Source organism: Choloepus didactylus, chromosome 5 (assembly GCF_015220235.1).
Source record: "Choloepus didactylus isolate mChoDid1 chromosome 5, mChoDid1.pri, whole genome shotgun sequence".
NCBI lineage: Eukaryota > Metazoa > Chordata > Mammalia > Pilosa > Megalonychidae > Choloepus > Choloepus didactylus.
Window position 1 is genome coordinate 108799462 of NC_051311.1, and position 20506 is coordinate 108819967.

At 36.3% G+C, this 20506-nt stretch overlaps 1 protein-coding gene across 10 annotated transcripts in view; it reads left to right on the forward strand.

Moving 5' to 3' along the window:
- AKAP9 (A-kinase anchoring protein 9) overlaps nucleotides 1-20506 on the forward strand; it is a 168833-nt gene that overhangs the window by 47821 nt on the left and 100506 nt on the right. For all 10 annotated transcript variants that reach the window (XM_037836629.1, XM_037836631.1, XM_037836632.1 and 7 more), the window contains 4 exons: nucleotides 4287-4500; nucleotides 6423-6502; nucleotides 17957-18095; nucleotides 18814-18899. In XM_037836629.1, coding sequence (XP_037692557.1) covers nucleotides 4287-4500; nucleotides 6423-6502; nucleotides 17957-18095; nucleotides 18814-18899 — 519 coding nt within the window. The remainder of the gene's footprint in view (nucleotides 1-4286; nucleotides 4501-6422; nucleotides 6503-17956; nucleotides 18096-18813; nucleotides 18900-20506) is intronic.

Genomic DNA, 20506 nt, shown 5'->3' on the forward strand with positions numbered 1-20506 from the left:
GCAGAGTGAAATGTACATTTCATACTAGAAAAAGTTTTCATCTTTATAAAACATAAATTAACATCCTTATAAGAGAATGAAAATGAATCCACGGAAGTAATTCTTGTTTTAGTCTCATTTATCTATCATTCATTTTATCTGTTTTTTCTTATTTGCCAGGCAGTAATATTGGAAATAATGGGGAAAATCCTCTAGGTACCCACTTGATAATAATGCTAGCTATAGCTGTATGCATTTCTTCATTTATTCAACAAATATTTATTGAATCTATTGTCAAGCATGGGAATATAGTGACAAACAAGTGAAAGAACGTTTCTGCTCTCAAAAAGCTTGTATTCTAGTGAGGGCTTCAGGCAATAAACAAGGAAACAAGTAGGGTATTTACAAATGGTGATAAATTCTATGAAGAAAATTGAAAAACAGGATGATAAAATAGTCAGGAAATAGGGTGGTCAGGAAAGGTCTCTTAGAGGAAGTGACATTTGGAATGAGGCCTGAATGACGGGGAGACGCCTGCCACCCAGAAATTGGAACAATTGGTAAGATGTGGAAATGAGCTTGGTGAGTTGCGGAAAAGAATGAAGGCCTGTATACTTGAATTTGAGAGCTGGGGGGAGAGAGAAAAGTTTGAAGAAGAATCTTGGAAAGCTTTGCAGACTTTGTAAAAAGTTTAGATTTTATTCTAAGTACAGTAGGAAGCCATTGGAAAGTTTTCTCTTTTTATTTCTAATGAATTTATTTACATTTTGATCATATCAAATGTAGAGATACTGTCCATTCTTAGTTACCTCTGTAGGTCAAGAAATTCAAACTGGTTACTATTAATGTTTGCTAAATATCTGGAATTGTTATGAAAACAATACCTTATAGTAATTACTCCTAAACACGTGACAAAGGTCATTTCAGTTTTATTAAAAAGCAGTATTGGGAGAGGAGCTGAATTTGAAGCGCAGCTGTCAAATGGTCAAATTCAGTAAGAATTTTATTTTCTCCACCAAAGATATTTTTAGTGGCATCTATATATTCTCTCTTTGACATTAACTACATAAAATACTTTAGATATGACAATTTCAAGTGAACAAAAGTCTAAAATATCCTGTTGACCTGTTTTAATTTGTTTGCACAGTACTTTTTTCCTTTAGAGTTCCCTGTTTAATACTCAGCTACACAGGCAGCAGAGCAGATCATCAAACCTTTTAAATAGTTGTTAACAGTGGTTATTTCTGCATTTCTTTCCAATTGCTGTCCATCAAGTCCATAGCCTTATTAGACTTCATGAAGTTAGAATTCATGGAAATGAGATGTGGATTATTTGCTTTTTTTTGTACAATGTCTTAGTCAGTTTTCACTTCCGTTAGTATATACTTCTACCACAGAATACTATGCCCTTCATGAAATTTATCTACTAACATGGTAACAAGTCAACTTAGAAAGTTTTGCTTTCATTAAACTTATGCTGATTTCCAAAGAGAATAGATTTTCTTTAGAAAGAGAAGCAAAACCTTGAATAAACCAGAAACTTAAAGAGTTTGAATTACTAGTAGAAGTATTCTCTTTCTTCCCTCCCTCCACCAAAAATACTAGACTGAGAGAATTTTGCAAGTAAGTTTTATTAATTCTTCAAGGAACAAATACATAATTGCTTACTAAAATAGTATAAAAGAAAGAAGGAGAGAAAGGCCATCCAGTTGATTTTATAAGGCAGGCATAATATTGATAACCAAGAACTGACAAGAACAGTACAAGAAAATAAAATGATAGACAAATCTCACTTACAAATGATTTCAGAAGTCTTAAATAAAATATTAGCAACTTATCCCAAGGAATCGAAGAATAATTTAATATATGAAGAAAATCTATTAATAAAATCTCAACATACCTATATAACAGGAGAAAGCCCATATAATCATTTTGATAGGTGTTGAAAAAGAATTCATAAAAAGTTCACTAACTTATTTATAATTAAAAAAGAAAAAAACTTGAAATCAGAAGTAGAAGGGAAATTCCTTGTTTACTATCAAAACATTTAGAGGATAACATTCCTGTAAGTGAAGTTTAGAAGCATTCCCATTAAAATCAGGAATAGTGCTAGGATATCCTTATCAACTTTACTATTTCAACATTGTCTTGCAGTGACTAGCCAGTGCAAGAAAGCAAAAAAAAATCAAAGATTAAAGGATATGAACAGAAGAGACAAAGCTTTGCTAATTGCAAATGGTATGATTTGCATTCCGAAACGCATAATCTACCAACTACCAAGGTAATCGACAAACTATTAAAATGAATAGGGAGAGAAAGCTGAGTTGTCCTGTATCAGGATTGAGCAAGTAGGGGAAAAAATACAATAATAAATCTAAAAATAAGCCCTACAAAATATGAATTACAAAGAAAATTATAAAATATTGGAAGACATAAAGACCTGAATATATAGCAAGATATACCATATTCATGGTCAAAAGTTATTAAGAAAGATGTCAGTTCTCTCCAAGTTCATTCATTCATTACTTACATACTTACATACAGGTATATGCATACATACATAAAATTACCATTCATTTACTAATATTTAGCATCTCCTACATTCCAGGCAGTGTTCTGGGCACTGAGGATTTAATAGTGAATAAAATTAGTCAATAAAGAATAAAGTTTGTATTTTAGAAGGGTTAGACAGACATAAAGTAAGACAGTCAATACATAAATGAATAATGAGTCAGATACTGTGAAGAAAACTAAAAATTAAAATATGGTAAGAGGACAGAGATCCAACAGGGGTGGGATGTGGGTGCTTTTTCTATTAGTCAAAGTCAGGGAAGAGCCCGCTGGTGAGGTGGTATTTGAGCAGACTTCAGTGAAGTGAAAGAACAAGCCACATCAGCAGGAAAAGTTTATATTGTTCAGTAAATGCATTTTTGGACAATTGCCTTTTGATACTGGAGGTAGGAGGGTAAGATAGAAAATTAGAGTCTATTTCATACCCTATAGAAAAAGAAATCTCCAGGTTGATTAAAGACTCAAACATAGAAAGAAAATAGGACCTTGAGATAGGGAAGAATTTTTAACAAGGAAAAAAAATCAGGAGAATAGTAAATTTGATTGTCTGTTTTATAAAAGATACTGTAAAACAGGTTTAAGGGCTAGGACAAATATTAAAAACAAAGGATGACTATCGAGAACATGTAAAGAATATTTATGTAAGAAAAGGTCCAAAAAAATATAAATGGGCAAAGGGTATGAATAGACAAGTGTCTTAAATAGGAAACCAAAGCAGCCTATAAACATGAAAAGATACTTTCAGTCTTACAACTTTACATGCTATTATACAACGGTATAATAGCATTTTCTACTCATTAGATTGGCAAAAATAAGTCTGACAATAAAAATATTGGTGAGGGTGTGGGGAGATGGGTACTCGCCCTGCTGATAGAGCAATGTAAATTGGTACAATTGAATAAAAAATAATTTGGTAAAATCTAATTGAGTTAAAAATATGCGTTATGTATGACCCAGCAGTTTCTCTTCTAGGTGATTCTCAAAGTGTGATCCCTTACCAGCAGAGTCAGCTGCACTTGAGAATGGTTTAGAATGCAAATTCTCAGGCCTCTTCCAGACCTCCTGAAGCAGAAACTTTGGGGGTGGGACCCAGCAATCTGTTTCAATAAGCATTTCTGGTGATTCTGATACATATGTTTGAGAACCACTACCCTACAAAAACAATATGACATGTATAAGAATTTTATTGCAGCATTATTTGAAATATCAAAGAATTAGAAATAATCCAGTTGATATCCAGAAAGAAAATGGGTAGATTGTGGTAGTCATATGTATCTACATGGATAGATCTCAGACGCATATTGAATTAGAAAAGCAATTTGCAAATTAAATATAGAATACCATTTATGAAAATTCTTTAAAACATAAAATTTAAACCACTATTTACAGATACATAGAGAAGTGATAGTGTAAGGAATGAAATGGACATGATGTTAGCATTTGTTAATTTTACATTGTTCTCTGCATTTCTCTGCATTTAAAAGTATTTTATTTTAAAACAAAAATTACTGTAAAGTCGAGGTAATGAAAACATTGGGTTGCTTTCCTAGAAAATAACAAGTAGATCAATGCAACATGCAAACAAATAAATCTAGCCCTCACCTCTCTTATATAAATTTTTAAAACTTTGATTTTGTGTGTTTTCCCCTTGCAATCAGCATATGCAGAGAAATGGAAGTTATTTGATTTTTCATTTAAAGTTTTTCTAATGTGTGTATATATATATTCACTTTAAGAATGATTTAAGGCTACAGATGGAAGCTCAACGCATATGTCTCTCTCTGGTTTATTCAACTCATGTGGATCAGATTCGTGAATATATGGAAAATGAAAAACATAAAGCTCTTTGTAATCTTAAAGAGGAGCTTATTTCTGCTCAAGAGGAAAAGATCAAGGAACTGCAGAAAATACACCAGTTAGAGCTACAGAAAATAAACACGCAAGAAACAGGTAAATGATTTCTGACCAGACCATATATGTGCTATAAGTATCACTTAGAGTTAACCCACAATTTTTGGTTCTGTCCTTGTCTTAGAATCTGTAGAGGAAGGTGGTTATATAGGCCAGGTTCATTATGTTAGTGTTCATATAATCATTGGCCATTCATTTAAGTTCCTGAGAAAGCCAAAATCCTTGATGGAAGTCGCAATCCATGATGGAAGTCACAATCCAGTGTGAACACATATATAAAGAAAAGTAAACTATTGAAAAACAATAGGACAATTTCCATAATAGAAGAATGAATAGAATAGATGGAAGGAAAGAGGAGAAGTATCTAGTGCTTTCTGGGAAGATGAGTAGGGTGAGGCAGCAGGTGGGGTTAGGGAGGTTGGAATCTTAAGGAAGCCCCTGGAATTTTAAGCATAGAGTTATAAGCTTCTCTTACCATTTTGAAAAATTGAGAGTTCAGGGTGTGTGAGAAAGTAGTGGGGGGTTAAACCAGCAGGAGGAACTTGATTGGAAAAAGCTTTGTATATCCTGAATGAATCATATTTAAGCTTTATTCTATTGGTGATAAGACCTATGACAGGATTTTAAGCAGGGAGAGTGACATAGATTTTAATTTAAGGTAACAACATTGGAGTAAATTGTGGGAGGTGAGATTAGTGTTTGGAAGACCAGTTATGCAACTTTGGCAGTAATTCCAATAACCAATAAGATATTGAACTAAGGCAGTGTCATTGAGGATGGAATGGAAAGAAAAACTGAAGAGTAAATGAAGTAGTCTGTAGTCTGTAGTTAATATTAACAGCAAAAGGGGAAGGAATTGAGGGTGATTCCTAAGTTTCTGGTTTGGGAAACTTGAATGAGGGTGGTTCTAGTCACCAAGAGAGAATTATAGGATAAGGAGCAGATTTGTGGAAAAAATAATAATAAATTCAGTTTGGAACATAGTATGTTTACAATATCTATCCACTTAGAAAAAAAGATGCCCAGTAGATGATTGAAAATACAAGTCTGAAACTGAGAAGGGAGGTTTAGGCTCAAGATAAAGATTTGGAAGCCAACATGGAGGTTATTTGAGGCCAGGGACAAGAATGAGATCCTCCTGGGAGATTGTAGACTGAGCCAGGAGACTTAAGATGGCACTATGGGACGCAGTAACCTTTATGAAACCTAAAATTGAATTAGGGGAACCTGTTTATAGACTAGCTGCAGTTAACTTTTATCTTTAATAATTATTTAATCATTCAGTTAACTAGGCTTTCTCTAGGCCTCCACTATTGCCAGATCTGTGTTTGGAAATGAGATGGTTCATAAGTTTGTCCCATAGAATTGCTCTGTTGAACTTAGTAAAATTTAAAGTGGTTTACATAAGATACCATACTTTTTACTTTAGTAATTAATTCTTTGGGTTTGAACATAATAAGATTTTCTGCATGTATTTTTTTATTGGTATCCTCTTCATATAGAGTTTGTCCAGAGATTTTCAAACTAAGGTTGTGACTCATTAGCGGGTGATGAAGTCAATTTAATGAGTAACAACCAGATTTTTTTTTTTTTTTTTTAATGAAAGCATAGAGAAGAGGAGTGGGTAGCATGTAGAAAGGGTAAATTTGTGAAATTCTTGTTTCAGTTTTACAGGGAAGTGTGTGATAGGTTATAACATGCAATGATCTTTTTCTCATATTGAGTTGTAAAATAAAAGTTTGAAAGTCACTGCTTTACACCATTTTGTAGGATAGAAATTGAAAATCTGACAAGTTATCTGAAGTAGTTAACACTGAACCATGGAAAATAACTTTGAAAGAAATTAAGTATTTAAAACTAATCTTATTGCAGGGAACTTTCCAGTTGAAACATAGATTAAATATGATAATAGTACTTCAGTATGTAAAGTGAATGTCTTAATGCAGTGTCTGTCCTATTAGGTGATGATGTGAAGCCTTTACAGATACTCATTGAAAAACTTCACAAGGCAGTGTCTGAGGAATGTTCTTATTTTTCACAGGTAAGATACTAGTTAAAAAGTACTTTCAGACAAGAAAGGCTCAATTTTAAATTGTTACTAATTTGATGAGCAGAATCTCCAACCCAGTTTTCCACACTATCTTACTTTAGAACTGCACTTAGAAAGTATTCATAAGTTTTTGGCTTTTTTTATTCCTGAGTTTTTAAGTTTAAAATGAGCATTTGCAATTCATTCTTTTTTTTTTTTTGTAATAAATTCAGACTTACAGTAACAGTTGCAAAAATAATACAAACCCCATACACAGAACTCCAGCATACCCAACCCCCCTCCACCGATACCCCAATCTACCAACTTTAATACTTTGTCACTTTACTATTTCTTTCTTTCCTTCCCTCCCTCCCTGTCTATTATCCATCATCTATTGCTCTGTCTTCTAAATGTATATATCAGAGCAAGTTGCACACATCCTTGAACAAATAATATAATTCACATATACATTTCCTATGAACAAGAATATTCATTTAAGTAATCACATTAAGTGTAGTTAAGAAGTTCAAGAAATTTAACATTGATATAAAGCTTCAATTCTATATTTCATTTTTTTCTTATGTCCCAATTGTGTCCTTTTGAGCCTTTTGTCCTCTATTCTTAGATCTCATCCAGGATCATCTATGGCATTTAATTGTCATTATCTATTTAGACTTTTTTTTTCAATTGTGGAAACATATATACAGCATAAATCTTCCCATTCCAACCCCTCCCAAGCATTCCATTTAGTGGAATTAATCACATTCACAATGTTGCAATGCCATCACCTTCCCACGATCCATTGCTAGAAATTTCCCTTCACCCCAAACAGAAACCCTATACTCGTTTCTTATTAACTCTCCATTGCCCCTTCCCGCACTTCTCGTAACCCATACTCTACTTTTCATCTCTATGATCATATTCTCTGATACTTTCTTTGTGTTTACCGTGGGGCTTAAATTTAACATCTTTAGTCTATAACAATCTTGTTTTCTTTGATACCAACTTAACTTCAACAGGACACGTAAACTATGTTCCTATACTGCGTCATTCCCCCACCTTTATGTAGTTCTTGTCAAAAATTACATATTTTACATTGAGTCCAAAACCACTGATTTATCATTACACTTTATGTATTTTAGATCCTGTAGGAAGTAAATAGTGGAGTTACAAATCAAAAATACAGTAGTATTGGTATTTATATTTGCCATGTGATCTTTACTGGAAATCTTTATTTCTTCATGTGGTTTCAGTCAATTGTTGTAGTGTCCCTTCCTTTCAGCCTGCACAGTTCCCTTTAGCATTTCTTATAGGACTGATCTACTGGTGCTGAAGTCCCTCAGCTTTTGATTATCTGTGAATGTTTCTATCTCCCCCTCATTTTTAACCTCCAGGTGTTCGTGAGTTTTTTAAGTTTCTGATGGTTATTGACTTCTATTTGTATTTCATTGTGATCAGAGAACATGCTTTGAATAATTTCAGTTTTTTTAAACTTGCTGAGGCTTGTTTTATGTCCCAGCCTATGGTGTATTCTGGAGAAAGTTCCATGATCACTAGAGAATAATGTGTGTCCTAGTGGTTTGGGATGTAATGTTCTATATGTCTGTTAAATTTCTCTATATCTACTCTCTCCTTTCTTTGTTTCTCTGTTGGTAGGGCTCCCTTTAGTAACTGAAGTAGGGCAGGTCTTTTATTAGCAAAATCTCCCAGCATTTGTTTGTCTGTGAAAATATAAGCTCTCCCTCAAATTTGAAGGAGAGTTTTGCTGGATAAAGTACTCTTGGTTGGAAATTTTTCTCTCTCAGAATTTTAAATATGTCATGCCACTGCCTTCTCGCCTTCATAGTGGCCACTGAGTAGTCACTACTTAGTCTTATGTTGTTTCCTTTGTATGTGGTGAATTGCTTTTCTCTTGCTGCTTTCAGAACTTGCTCCTTCTCTTCAGTATTTGAGAGTCTGATCAGAATATGTCTTGGAGTGGGTTTATTTGGATTTATTCTGTTTGGAGTTCGCTGGGCATTTATGTTTTGTGTATTTATATTGTGTAGAAGGTTTGGGAAGTTTTCCCCAACAATTTGTTTGAATACTCTTTCTAGACCTTTGCCCTTCTCTTCCCCCTTCTGGGACACCAATGATTATACTTGGACGTTTTATTTTATCTATCATATCCCTGAAATCCATTTTGATTTTTTCAGTTTTTTCCCCATTCTTTCTTTTGTTCTTTCATTTTCCGTTCTGTGGTTCTCGAGGTCACTGTGTCGTTTTTCAGCTTCCTCTAGTCTTGTACTATGAGTATCCAGAATCTTTTTAATTTCGTCAGCAGTTTCTTTTATTTCCATAAGATCATCTATTTTTTAATTTACTCTTGCAATTTCTTCTTTATGCCCTTCTAGGGTCTTCTTCATGTCCTTTATATCTTGTGCCATGTTCTTCTTCATGTCCTTTATATCCTGTGCCATGCTCTCATTGTTTGTCTTTAGTTCTTTGATTAATTGCTCCAAGTACTGTGTCTCCTCTGATCTTTGGATTTGGGTGTTTGGGTTTGGGTTATCCATATTGTCTGGTTTTTTCATATGCTTTAAAATTTTCTGTTGTTTTTGTTCTCTTGGCATTTACTTTACTTGATAGGGTTATTTTAGTATATGAAGGATTATTCAGGCACCAATCTCTAATTTAGCAGATCTACAGCTTGGTGGCATACACTTTCTGTAACTAACCAGCAGATGGTGTCCGCAAGTCACCTATTCCCCTCAAGTCAGCTCTCCCCAACTTAGTCTCTGTGGTATGTGGGGGTCTGGTTCTTGAGGGGTTCAATTGGTGCACCAAGTTTGGGTGTGTTGTCGGTGCTGTCCGCTCTGAATGTGGGGCATGTGTCTGGGTGGTTAGGGAGGCAGGGCAGCTTTAATATTCAAACCTCCCACGTGTTCCTGGAGATTTAAGGCTGTTTCAAGAGTCTAAACCTTCATTTCGGTCTCACCAGAGATTGTCTGCTGCTGACCCAGAAGTCCTTGGTATTGGCATAGGGTTTCTGGAATTTCCGGGTGGGTTCTCCTTCCCAGCCGTGCCCTTCTAGGGCCTCTTCTGCGGGAAGGCTGTGCAACGTCACCAGTGTGCGCATCCCTCAAGGGAAACCCTGGGCCGCCGGGCCGTTAGGGGGCATTCCCAGCCTACTGTAAAGATGGTTGGATGGGGCATCTTAATTTCCCCCTTTTCGCACAGCTCTGCCTTCCCAGCTTCCCACAGTTAGCTGTGGGTGCGTGAAAGGCTATTGTCCGTGCCCGATATTGTGGTGTGTGTGTGGTGTTGCCAGAAACACTTCCCGTCACACTGGATCCCTTGGTGCGGCTCTGGGCTGTGGCTCCGGCCCTGGGCAGGACCGTTTCCAGCCCACCGGGAAGGTGGCTGCAAGGGGCGTGGCTTTTTTCCCCTTTTGGCTCCTCTCTGCCCTCCTCGCTCTGAGACAACTAGCAGTGGGTGACGAAAGGCTGTCTTCCACACCAGATATTGAGGCATTCGCACAGCCCTTTCCTGCTGCACTTCACTGTGTGGTTCTCACTGCCGTATCTGCAGCCACTTTGGGGTTTTTTTAAAAAAGAACTAGTCCACCTCTAAATGCCCACCCACGGTTTCCCCACACCGCAGCATGGCTGCCAGACATTCGGCAGGCTCACTCACTTGTTTCAGAACACAGGCTCCCGGTTTCACTAAGTGCATGGTCCCTGTGGATTTAGCAGACCTTGTACAGCTGGTGCATTGCTGGAACTGGTGTTCTGGGTCACTTTCTGGCCTCCATCTAGTATTTTTCACAGAAATGTTTTTTTGCCCTGTCTCCTCCTAACCGCCATCTTTGGTTCTCTCTGCAATTCATTCTTATAATCAGTTTGAAACAAAAGAAATTCAGTGAGTTATTCTCACTAGTAGAACAGTCAAATGGTATAGCTATTACAAAATAATGGACCAGTAGAGCCTCAAGCAGTCCGGTTTCCTATCTCCCTCTCCTCCTACCCCACGCACTTTGGTGTTGAGTGAATTTGATGAGTCATGTGGAGTTTGCACAAGAATACTAAGTAGGATTCTGCACTGTTTAGATTACTGAAAACTAAAAATTCTAATTAGACCAAATGAAAATGGTGTGAAATTGGAGCTCTTATACAAGCTTTAAGAAGCATTTTGGCAAGGTATAGTATAGTTGAAGATACATACATTCCAAAACCAAGTTATCCCCTTTTAGATAGTAACGTGCATGACCAGATGTGTTTGTTGCATGAGTGTCTATTATAAGTTAAAAATTAGAAGGAACTCAGATTTCCATCAACAGGCAAATGGATAAACAAACTGTGGAATATCTATATAACAGAACACCACACAGAAAGGTTTAATATGTGTATCAATATGAATAAATCTCAAAAGAAAAGAGTATAAAAACATGCATGATGAAGTGATCACCAAATAGCATTGAAATTACCTTTGGGCAGAGAGGGATGTAAATAAGATGGGTAAGCAGTACTTAACACAGAGAGTTTCAGTTCTATATGTAATGTTAAATTTATTTTTAAGTTATGGAGATAATATGACAAAATATTAGGAATTTTTAAAGCTAGGCGGTAGATAAAATGTTTTTTCTGCAATTTGAAATAGTTTAGCATTTAAAATTTATGCTTAGGCTTGTCACTGATCTCCATCCCAGCCTGTGTATTTGCAAATTTAAGAGGGGTTTCTGGGAGGAATAGGTAAAGCTGCCTTACTGATTGTGGTTGCTTATAAAATAGACAGTTCCCCAAACAGTACTGGGGGAAAAATTGCAGTCAGAAATAACCACATAGAAGGCTTGTATTCATCCTCCACTTGCACCTCCAACCCCACCCCTGCCATAGGTTCAGGCACTCTATCCTTTGTTAATAGTAAATATGCAAAGAGGGCCCAGGTCACAATACTTAATTTATAAGTTGATATTATATTTTCTTTTCTTCCATTAATGTGTTTACGTTACCTGAAATCTCAAAGTATGAAGCACCTTGGTATAATGACGGGGTCCTCTGGAGTTGTCAAGAAGCCTGGTTTTGTCACTAATCACTGAAGTTGTCATGGATGAGTTAACCTTTCTGGGTCCTAGCTTCTTAATATATAAATTGAATGACCATAAAGGTTTCTAACAACTACCGAAGTTGTCATGGATAAGTTAACCTTTCTGGGTCCTAGTTTCTTAATCTATAAATTGGGTGATCATTAAGGTTTCTAAGAACTCTAAAATGATACAATTCCATTTTAGGGGCTTAATTATGAATTGAGTCAGTTATAAACTCAATTATTAATTGACAGTATAGTTGAAATTTTTCTTAACATCTTTTATTGTGAAATATGACATAAATGCAAAAAAGTGATAAATTTCAAAATACAATATAACAAGTAGTTATAGAGCAAATTTCAAAGTATAGTATGGGTTACAGCTCCACAATTTCAGGTATTTCCTTCTAGTTCTTCTAATACATTACAGACTAAAAAGAAATATCTATTTAATGATCATAATCATTTGTTAAATCTTGTCTTCTGTGTTACAAATCCTCTGTCTCATTTGCTCATTCTCTCAGTCTTCAGGGATATTTGGGCAATGACCATTCTAACTTCATGTTGAAAACGGGTGTTGACATTATGGGGTAAAGGGATGCAATGGGTTGGTGTTCCTGGAGAGACTGAAAACCTCTGGGTTTCAGAGCTTATCTGGCATAGGAAAAATCTGGAGTTTCTGAAAAGATAAAACTTTCTGGGTAAAACATTTATGGAGTCTAGGGTATTCTTTATGGTTTTCAGGAGTACTGTTGGTTGGGGCTTGGCATACTGTGGCAATTTGCAATATCTAGCTGAAGCTTGCGTAAGAGTAACCTCCAGAATAGCCTCTCGACTCTGTTTGAAATCTTTTAGCCACTGAAACCTCATTTTGTTACATTTCTTTCCCCCTTTTGGTCAAGAAGGCGTTCTTAGTCCCATGATGCCACAGGCAGGCTCATCCCTAGGAATCCTGTCCCACCTTACCAGGGAAACTTACACCCCTGGAAGTCATGTCCCACGTAGAGGGGAGGGTGATGAGTTTATTTGCAGAGTTGGGCTGCAAGAGAGAGAGGGGCCACATCTGAGCAGCAAAAGAAGTTCTCTGGTATTGACTCTTAGACATAATTATAGGTAGGCTTAGCTTCCCCATTACAGAGATAAGTTTCATAAGAGCAAATCTCAAGATTGAGGGCTTGGTTTATTAAATTAGGAGTCCCTAATAATTGAGAGGGTATTAGGAATTTCCAGATGGGGAAGTTTAATAGTTCCATATTTTTTTTCCAGTCCCTCAAGGGACTTTGCAAATTTTTTTTTCATTATCTGTACAACATACTCTGGGATGTATCAGGGTATTGCATTAAGCTATACAGAATTATAAGATCACATTCCCTATTCTAGGCTCCATGTGTTTAGGTTGTTTAAATGAACTGACCAGAGAAGTTAATTTACATAGCGTGCTACAGAAAATTTAAATTTTGTACAAAATAAACAGCTCTTCCTTTGTTCTCACACAGAAGGTGAAGTTTTAAAATACAGACAATATCATCCTTTACCCTGTGTTCCCGTTTGTTAAAGCTGCCATTATGCAAAATACCAGAAATGGATTGGCTTTTATGAAGGGGATTTATTAGGTTACAAATTTACAGTTCTAAGGCCATAAAAGTGTCCAGACTGAGACTTCAACAAGAGGATATCTTCACTGAAGAAAGGCTGATGGCTTCCGGAATACCTGTGTCAGCTGGGAAGACACGTGGCTGGCTTCTGCTGGTCCTTTGCTCCTGGGTTCTGGTTTCAAAATGGCTTTCTCCAAAATCTTTCTGGGCTTCTGTCTCTGTTAGCATCTCTCATCATCCTTGTTTGTTTTCCCAGGGCGTTTTTCTCTTCTGGGGGTCCTCTCTTAGCTTCTCCAGGGCAAATCTGAGTTTCGTTTCTTAGCATTTCCAAATGTCTTTCTATCTGTATCTTCAAGTGTCTGGGTCTGTGTCAGCCCCTGAGTTCTCTTAAGGACTCCAGTAAACCAATCAAGACCCACCTTTATTAGGTGGGGTCACACCTCCATGGAAATAATCTAATTAAAAGGTCTCACCCACAGTTGAGTGGATCACATCTCCATGGAAACACCCTAATCAAAAGGTCCTACCCATCATAAGTCTGCACCTACAAGGTTGGATTAAGGAACATGGCTTTTGTGGGGGACAAAATAGATTCAAACCAGCATACCCTGTATTCTGATTTACCTTGCTTGTGCTTTGGATATAAGGTCTAAGAAACTACCTCCTATTACTAGGTCTTGAAGATGTTTCCCTATATTTTCTTCTAGGAATTTTATGGTACTGGCTCTTAGATTTAGGTCTTTGATCCACTTTGAGTTAATTTTTGCTTAACAGTACATTGGTAGATGAATGGAGGGGTGAACTGTGGAGTATACGTACAGCAGAATATTGAGCTGCAAGAAAGAGTGAAGTTGTGAGGCAGGGAACTAGGTGAATGAATCGTGAGGACATTATGTTGAATGAAATAAGCCAAAACTGAAGAGACCAATATTGTAAGCCCTCACTAATATAAACTAACTATAGTGAGCAAAAACTGAGAATCTCATAGGTTTTGATATGTTGTATTCTCATTTTCATTTGTTTCAAAATATTTATCAGTTTTTCTTGCAATTTCTTCTTTGACCCACTTACTGTTTAAGAGTGTATTGTATAACCTCCGTATAGTCGTGAAATTTCTGGTTCTTTGGTGGTTATTGATTCCAGCTTCATTCTTTTATTGTCAGAGAATGTGCTTTGAATAATTTCAGTCCTTTTAAATTTTTTGAGACCTGTTTTGTGCCCCAGCGTATGTTCTATCCTGGAGAACATTCCATGAGCACTAGAGAAGAATGTAAATTCTGGTGTTTTGGATTGCAATGTCTGTTAGGTTTAACTCATTTATCACATTGTTTAAATTCTCTGTTTCTTTATTGATCCTCTGTTTGGTTGTTCTGTCTGTGGAAGAGAGTAGTGTATTGAAGTCTTCCAGTATTATTGTAGAAACATCTATTGCTCCTGTCAGTTTTACCAGTGTTTGTTTCATGTACTTTGCAGCTTCTTGATTGGGTGCATAAACATTTATGATTGTTATTTCTCCTTGGCAAATTACACCTTTTATTAACATATAATGTTCTTCCTTGTCTCTTATGACGTCTTTGCATATAAAGTCTATTTTGTCTGATATTTATCTGCTTTCTTTTGATTGCAGCTTTGCATGGAATATTTTTTTCCATGCTTTCACTTTCAGTTTTTTTGTGTTCCTGGGTCTAAGATGAGTCTCTTGTAAACAGCATATAGGTGGATCATACTTTCAAATCCACTCTGCCAATCTGTATCTTTTAATTGGAGAGTTTAGTATGTTCACATTCAATGTTATTACTGTAAAGGCAGTACTTGAACCAGTCATCCTTTGGTTTTTATTTGTCAAATCTTTTTCTCTCTCTGTCTCTCTTTTATCATTCAAGTTATCCTTACTGATACTTTTAAATTCTCTGCCATTCTCCAGACCTCTCTATCCTGTTTTTTTCAGCCAACAGAACTCCCTTTAGTATTTTTTGCAGAGCAGGTCTCTTGTTAAGAAATTTTCTCAGCATTTGTTTGTGAAAATTTTAAACTCTCCCTCCCTTTTGCAGGACAGCTTTGCTGGATAAAGAATTCTTGGCTGGCAATTTTTCTCTTTCAGAATATTAAATATGTCATACCGCTGTCTTCTCGCCTCTCTGGTGCCCATTTAGTAGTCAGTACTTAGTCTTATGTGGCTTCCCTTGTATGTGGTTAATCACTTTTCTCTTGCTGCTTTCAGGAGTTTCTCTTTCTCTTCAGCATTTAACAATGTGATTAATATGTGTCTTGGAGTGGGTCTATTTGGAGTTCGTTGACCTTTGATTTGCATACTTATGTCTTTTATAAATGTTGTGAAATTTTCCCCAATTAGCTCCTCAGAGATTCTTCCCAGCCCTTTACTCTTCTGTTCTCCCTCTGGGACACCGGTGATTCTTATATTTGTGCTTTTTATGTTGTCCCTCATTTCCCTGAGCTCCAATTCCTATTTTTCCATCTTTGTCACCATTTGTTTGTTTGTGTATTTGCATTCAATTGCTTGTCCTCTAGTTCACTTATTCTTCTGCCCCTTCAAATCTGCTGTTGTGTGTCTCTAGCATATTTTAAATTTGATCTACAGTATCTTTCATTTCCATAAGATCTGCGATTTACTCTTTCAAATTCTTTATGCTTTTCTTGTGTCTTCTTGATCTCCTTTAAGTCTTTAGCCAACCCATTGAAGTTATTTTGGATATTTGTATGCACTTTTTTGATTAGTTGTTCCAAATTCTGTGTCTCTTCTGGGATTTTAGTTTGGTCATTTGGCTTGGACGTATCTTCATGCATCTTTATGTGATTTGTGATTTTTTTTTTCTGCTTTCTCAGCATTTGATTATCTTAATAAGGTTATTTTGAAAGTTGATTTCTCTCACTCGCCTAAGATTTTATTGTTGCTTGGGTTTGCTTTTGAAGATCTCCTTTGGTCCTTGGTTTATCAGTAATTTCCCACCAGACCAACTCCAAGACCTCTTGTCAAAGATGTAAGTTTATTTGGACATCTGTAGAAGATTTGGCAGAACAGCACAGTTTGCCAGAGTTCACTTTCCCTGTCTTCCCAGCAGATGGCACTCTCTGGACACCTCTTCCCCTCAAGCCTGCTTTTCCCTGACTGTGGCAGCCTGTTGGGCAGGTCCAAACCAGGGGAAAATCCAGTCAATGCAGCAGGTCTCCATGCATGCTGGAGACCACCAGCCCCAGGGGTGGGGTGTCAGCACTGTGCACCTCGATGAAGAATCCACTTGATGGCACAGTGGGTCTGGTGATTTTCAGGCTTGCAAGTGGAATAACCTCAGGCTGTCGGGCTGAAAGTTTCATCTTTCCCAGCCCTCAGCCAGCTCGGTAGTGCCCTGCTATTCATCAGCCCATAAGATTCATGCCCACTGTGCACCCACGATCTTCTGGGGTTGGGGAAGATGTCTTGGTGCTTCTGTGTGGCTCTCTCCCTTGTCCCTGCCTCTCGACCCTTGCACTCCGTGAATGCCACAGCCCTCCATGGAGAAGGGATACAGTCAGCAAAACACAAAGTGTCTGTCTTGCCTAATAATTGTTGGATCAGCTCTGTACTGCTCTACGTCCCTCCTCCTCCTGAGGAGAGGGCTCCCCACTCTTCCCGAAACCAGGCACCCGTAATGGCCTGCCTCATTGGGGTTAGGCACTGCGCATCGCAGTAAGGTCTTTTTTGTGTGGCTAACACAAATCTGTTGGTTCCTGAGTTCTGTCACAGGAGCTCTCGCCTGCAGGACTGAGAAGGGTGATCTCTCCAGCTGGTTATGGAGATGGGAGTGTGGGAGTGCACAGCTCCTCCCTCACCTGCTCCTGCCGGCGCATAGCAGCTAGCCCTAGAGGCGGGCACAGTTAAACAAACTCACCCCGTCCTCTCAGTTGTAATTTCTCTACCTTTTCATCCAGGTCCTTCCTATATATTGTAGAAGTTCCTCTCTGGCTGCTCGTATCTTGTATCCGCTGTCCTGGTTATTTTCTGCCTTTTGTCTAGTTATTCCATGGTGAAGTTAGCTCTGCCTCTCCTGTTTCGCCATCTTCTAGTTTAACTTTTAAGCAGATCTCAAGAAATAGCAGCAATAAATTGGTTTTTAAGTGAAGAGTTTGATTGTTATTTTCAGTTGTGGGAGGGACAAAAGTGAAGTTTATTGAGAGTTTATGAAATGATTATGAGGCATTTGTTGTTTTAAAATAATGATAGAATTATCTTTGCTCGGGAAAAAAACAGAATAACGTGTCAAACATTTTAATTTTGAGTGTGTGTAACCGCAAAAAACTTCTGCTACAAAAAAGCATATGAATGCAGTCTTCTGCTTTATGTATTACAATTTCTATGCAATTTATAAACTTTCCTCTATTAATCATTTCTGAATTTCCATTCCTTTGGTGCTTTTTCAAGAGTAATTGATATTGTGTGCTAACTTGAGACTAAGATAAAAAACTAAGAAGTGGCAGATTAAGGTACAAGATACATTTCATTATTGGAAGGAAGTAGAAAAAATTGTAGTTTTGTACAATGATGATTGTCAATATTTTCCTGATGTAAGAAGACTCCTGTTATATATATACATGCATACATATATGTAAACAGGGTGGGAAAGGGAAAGAGAAAGATTTAGACTTGGTTATTTCTTGTGCAGATTGATTTGGTATATGGAGGAGTGCTTTCTTAGTGATTGTGCCATTTTGACTATTTGATGCATCTAGGACAATAAAGTTTAGTGATCTTTATTGGCAGAAATCACATTTTTTAATTCCTTAAAATGCCATCCAATTTTGTTGTTAACAGACTTTATGCAGTTTCCTTGGTGAACATTATACTACTGCCTTAAAATGTGAAGTAAATGTAGAAGAGAAAGAAAGTTCTGGTGTTCACACTTCTGAAAATCAAGAACCAGAATTAGAAGATTATAGATATGAAGTTCAAGGTAATAAAAGCTTAGCACACTATTGAACAGAGTAATTTTCTTAATCAAATGATGATAAACTTTTCCCTTTAATAATTATTTAATCATTCAGCCAATTTGATTTTGTCATTTTACTCTCATCTTTTCAGATTCATGAAATCTTATATGTAGTATACATTTTAAAGTTTATAATGCAATAATTGTGATATAAACCAAATTGAAGCTGTCCACAAGTTTCCTTGTCTCTTTATCCTCTATTCTTCTAGTCCCATATTTTTCCTCATTCCAGTTCTTTCCTTTAACTGTATGTACCATAGATCGAAACTTATAAAAGTTATTGTATTTACTGAATAAGTTTAAATCAGTAGTTCATTGTTTTAAAAATAAGAAGAAAGTTTTATATCTTAATACAGATCCTCTATTTGTTTAACAAATTACACCCTCAATTATTAATATTTTGGTATTCCTTCATAGATAAAATGTTTCTTACCCCGGTCCATTTGTATGGAAAAGGAACAAAATGTGTACAGATTAATAAATACCAATATTAATATATTTTAATATGAAATTGTCAAGTTATATTTGTAGCAGGAGTATAGCATTAATATTAGTTTTTGTTACTAAATATATGAGATTTACTTTTATTTAGGCAATTTTCTGATATGGATTTATGAATAATAGTTACTAAAAATAGCAGACTATGGAGTGAAATTTTTATAATTGTTCATTTATTATCTAGACTTTCAAGAAAACATGCATACTCTTCTCAGCAAAATAACAGAAGAATACAACAAACTCTTGGTACTTCACACACGATTAAGCAAGGTCTGTGCAATGGAAGTGGATTATAATATTTGCATTTATTGTATACCTGCTGCTTTGTAAGCTGCTTAACAACCAGGAATTACAATTTCTAAAATAAGTGAACAGATTAAAGGAGATTAGGAAAAAATAACATGTATTTGTAGTAGAGAATTTGTGTCAATAAACTAAAGAAAGTTCTGAAAGTTGAATAACATTTATCCCTTTCTAATGGGTCTTAAGAGAGCATGATAAAATGTCAAACTGTAAACTCTATAATAAATAGCTGCATTTAATTCTGCATATAACATTTTTAAAGCAGTATCCTATTGTAAGAGAAAAATGGTGATTAGTTTAGTTGTTTAGAACATAAGCTAATTACTTTGCGTGGTGCTGTATATATCAAATTTTTCAAGCAGTTTTTAAAATTGTGCACAGAAAAGGTAAGAGTATCAGTGGCATAGTATCATTTATAAACTGTATCAGAAAAATAGCTTACAGCTTATATTGGCAGGGTGAAGTGTTAGTTATCTTCATATTGTAGAAAAAAAATCCGGGAAGATCTCTGTGTCAGTTTATTTGGGAAACTTTGTGATATTCAGTTATATTAAAGTGTTTGGACAGATTTAAAAGATTTACCTGATAGTCAGTGAAGGTTACGTTGCTAATGAGGAATCCTTTGGCCAAAATTCTTGTTCCTGTTGTTCTTTCTCTTCCCTTCCCTCTTTCTCTTCTTTCTCTCTTTCCCACTCTCTCAATTTCTCTCTCTCTGTCTCTTTTCTTCCTCCCTCACTTCCCCATCTTCTGTACAATTACACATGACCATATATAGCCTTTTCTAAAACTTGTAAACCTACACCAGTACCTTATAGATAATTAAGTAGGAGGACAAGTGATTTGGTTAAAAAAAAAAAAAAAAGCAAAACCTTTCTTTAGCTCTGCATTTTCTCACGATTATTACCTTTCTTTCTACATCCCTTCATAGCAAAATGTTGAATCCTATTCAGAATCATTGCCTGTATTCTTGCCAATACCCTTAAGAGTCCAAACCTCTTCTGCTGCGCTTATCTAGCTTCCAAGGGTAAGGATATTTGTACCTGGTTTTCTGAGGGCTGCTAAGAAAAGTAGACGATGATGTGGTTTGGTAATACTAAGTAATCACAGTTTCTGACCTTGGCAGGATCCTCTGAGTCACTTGACAATTCTCTTGTATGGTCATGTGTCCTTTCATACTCCCCCCTGAATAGATATTTTCCAACAGTGACAGCTTTCCTCAAATCACATATTCCACTTCTGCTATTTTTTCTTTGCAGATGGCCTTGTTTCCTAGTTTTTTGCAAGTATCAGAGTTGTCAATTATAAATAATCTCAACTTGCTACCTCTAGACCATATGTATTTCTCTCAATCTGCGTATACCTCATTTTTTCTCAGTAGAAATTATCCCTTTCCATAACCAGGGTTATTTTATTTCCTGTGTTGTTGTTTATATCCCCTTCCACCTCTTCTACAACTGATGTCCTATCTTTTCCCTCCCATCTGTTTTCAGTCTCTCTGTCTCTCTCTCTTTTTCCCTCTCTTTCTGTCTGTCTTTCCCCCTACACATTCCGTATATCTCTCCTATTTTGAATGT